This window comes from Monoraphidium neglectum (genome assembly GCF_000611645.1).
Source record: "Monoraphidium neglectum strain SAG 48.87 unplaced genomic scaffold scaffold06581, whole genome shotgun sequence".
Taxonomy (NCBI): domain Eukaryota; kingdom Viridiplantae; phylum Chlorophyta; class Chlorophyceae; order Sphaeropleales; family Selenastraceae; genus Monoraphidium; species Monoraphidium neglectum.
In genome coordinates, this window is record NW_014007065.1 from 1 (window position 1) to 2,129 (window position 2,129).

At 65.1% G+C, this 2,129-nt stretch overlaps 1 protein-coding gene across 1 annotated transcript; it reads right to left on the minus strand.

The window, feature by feature from the left end:
* Positions 1-259: 259 nt before the first annotated feature.
* On the minus strand, positions 260-2,079 carry MNEG_16610 (Pre-mRNA cleavage complex II protein Clp1; the record flags this gene model as incomplete). The annotated part of the gene is made up of 5 exons (XM_014034920.1): positions 260-436; positions 828-875; positions 1,183-1,290; positions 1,559-1,648; positions 2,038-2,079. 5 exons carry the CDS (start codon positions 2,077-2,079, stop codon positions 260-262), a joined length of 465 nt encoding a protein of 154 aa, XP_013890374.1.
* Between the last annotated feature and the right edge of the window lie 50 nt (positions 2,080-2,129).

Here is a 2,129-nt window from a genome sequence, read left to right on the forward strand (position 1 = left end):
TGGGGAGGTGCTGGAGTGTGCGCGTTGCGCAAGGGCGTCCCCTGTAGTGTGCGTGGGGTGCAGGGAGACCTAGGAGATGTAACATGTAACGTGTGAGCGCTCAAGATGCACGGGTGCCCAATGGGATAGTCACGCCTGGGGCCCTCCTCCCCTCTCGGAGGGCGAAGCACAACCCCACACTGAAAACCCAACACCAACACCCCCCCTCCCCATGGCCAACAGCCACCGCCAACAACAACCAACCAACAGCGCCTGCCCATCAACCGCCACCAACCGCCACCAACCGCCACCAACAGCCGCCCAAGCATCCCGCCGTCCCACCTATCCTGAAGACCTGCAGCTGCTCCGCAGCTACGCTCTGCGCGTGGGGCTGCAGCTCCCCCCCAGCGCCGTAAAAGTACTCGCGGATGCGCCCCAGGCGGGCGTCCTTGCGGGCCTTTTGGGCGAGGGGGGGGGGGTGTTTTGTAGATGTGTGTAGATGTGTGTGTGATTGCGTGTGTGTGTTTGCGTGTGTTGTTGCATGTTTGTTTGCGCGTGTGTGATTGCGTGTGTGTGGCTGCGTGTGTATTGTTGTGTGTGTGCATGTGCGCGCTTGTATGTGTATGTGCATGCGTTTGTGGGGGGCATTCGGGAAGACTGGGGAATGGCGACGCATCATAGCGGGCGCAGCAGGGGCGAAAGGGTAGGAGGGAGGGCGAGCGGCCGGGGCACCCCCCTGGGGCCTTGCGGGCACACCCCGGGCGAGACAGAGGCAGGCGGGCGCCTGCCGGGGCAGCAGCCGCATGGCGCCGCTTGTGAGAGCGGGGGCGTCCGGCACGGCTCCCTACCTGCGTGCTGCGCGCCACGATGCCGCCCGACTTTGGCAGCTTCACCACCTGGTGCGGCCCCACGTGCGTTGGGATCAGGGGGTTGGGGGTTCAGGGTTGTGCGTTTCACAGGGCACTTTTACTGCGGTTGTGGCGCGCCTCACCATCTCAGCCAGCGCTGCGAGGCCGCAGCCGATCGGTGCGCTGCAGGGGAGGGGGAAGGCAGCAGGCCCCACGGGTCGCCCCGTGCTGCTAAGCCGCCCGCCGGCGCCCTCCCGCCTTTTGCCCACGATTCTCCGCCGTAGACGCAATCGAAACGCGGCACCCTCGGCCCCCTTCCAAGCCCTTGTAAAACAGCCCCACCCCCCTGCGTCACAGGCACACGCGCCTGCAGCGGCCGCCCCATGGCCCCCGTGCGTCCCGCCAGTGCCGACTGCAGCTGGTTGTAGAGCCGGTCCTGCTCCAGCACCACCACCACGTCGGCCTGGGGGCGACGAGGGGGGCGCGGACACAAAAATGCCACGCCCGGGCGGCGGCGCGCGTGACGTCCTTGCCGCAAGTATTTGCTCGGGGTGTGAACATACATGTAGACACATGTATGCACTTGCATTGCACAAGGGGCGGCGCGGCTTCCCGAGTTGGGGTGCCTGATAAAACCTGTCTCCTGCGCCCTGCTGTTTGAAGCTTCGCCCGCGCAGCGTCTGCCAGCTGAGTCACCCGTGGCGTAACCGGTGGCGTCACCCGCTGCGCACCCGCAGTGACGCTATGACGTGCAGCAGCAGGTCGTAGCCCAGGCCGTCCACCCAGCCCAGGGTGTTGACCACCATGCCCGCCGCCGCGACCTGTTTTTTTGGGGGGGGGGGAGTCACATTGGCGATCAGGGGTGGCTGGCAGTGTGGGGAACGGCGTGGCGTGGCGGAATCCATTTGTTCCTTCGCAGGGTGGTGGGCTGCGTGCGCGCACGTTGCTTTTGGGATGCGGATGTCTTGGGAGCGGCGAAGCTGTGGTTGTTATGAGCGCACACGTACGTGCATAAGTATGTGTGCGTGTGTATGTGCGCAAGACAATCATATCCGATGTTGCCTCGATCTTTGGCACGCACGCTCACTCAACCCCCTTTCCCACCTACCTACACACACACATGCACGCACGCACGCACACACACATACGCGCGCGTGCACACACACACACACACACACACACAAGCACGTGTCACCCGGCCACCCCCCACCTCTGGTGACGTGTCCGCCCTGCTGTCCAGTACGCTGGCCATGCGGTCCACCAGGTAGCGGTACAGCTCGGGGGCGTCACCCGGTGACGCGT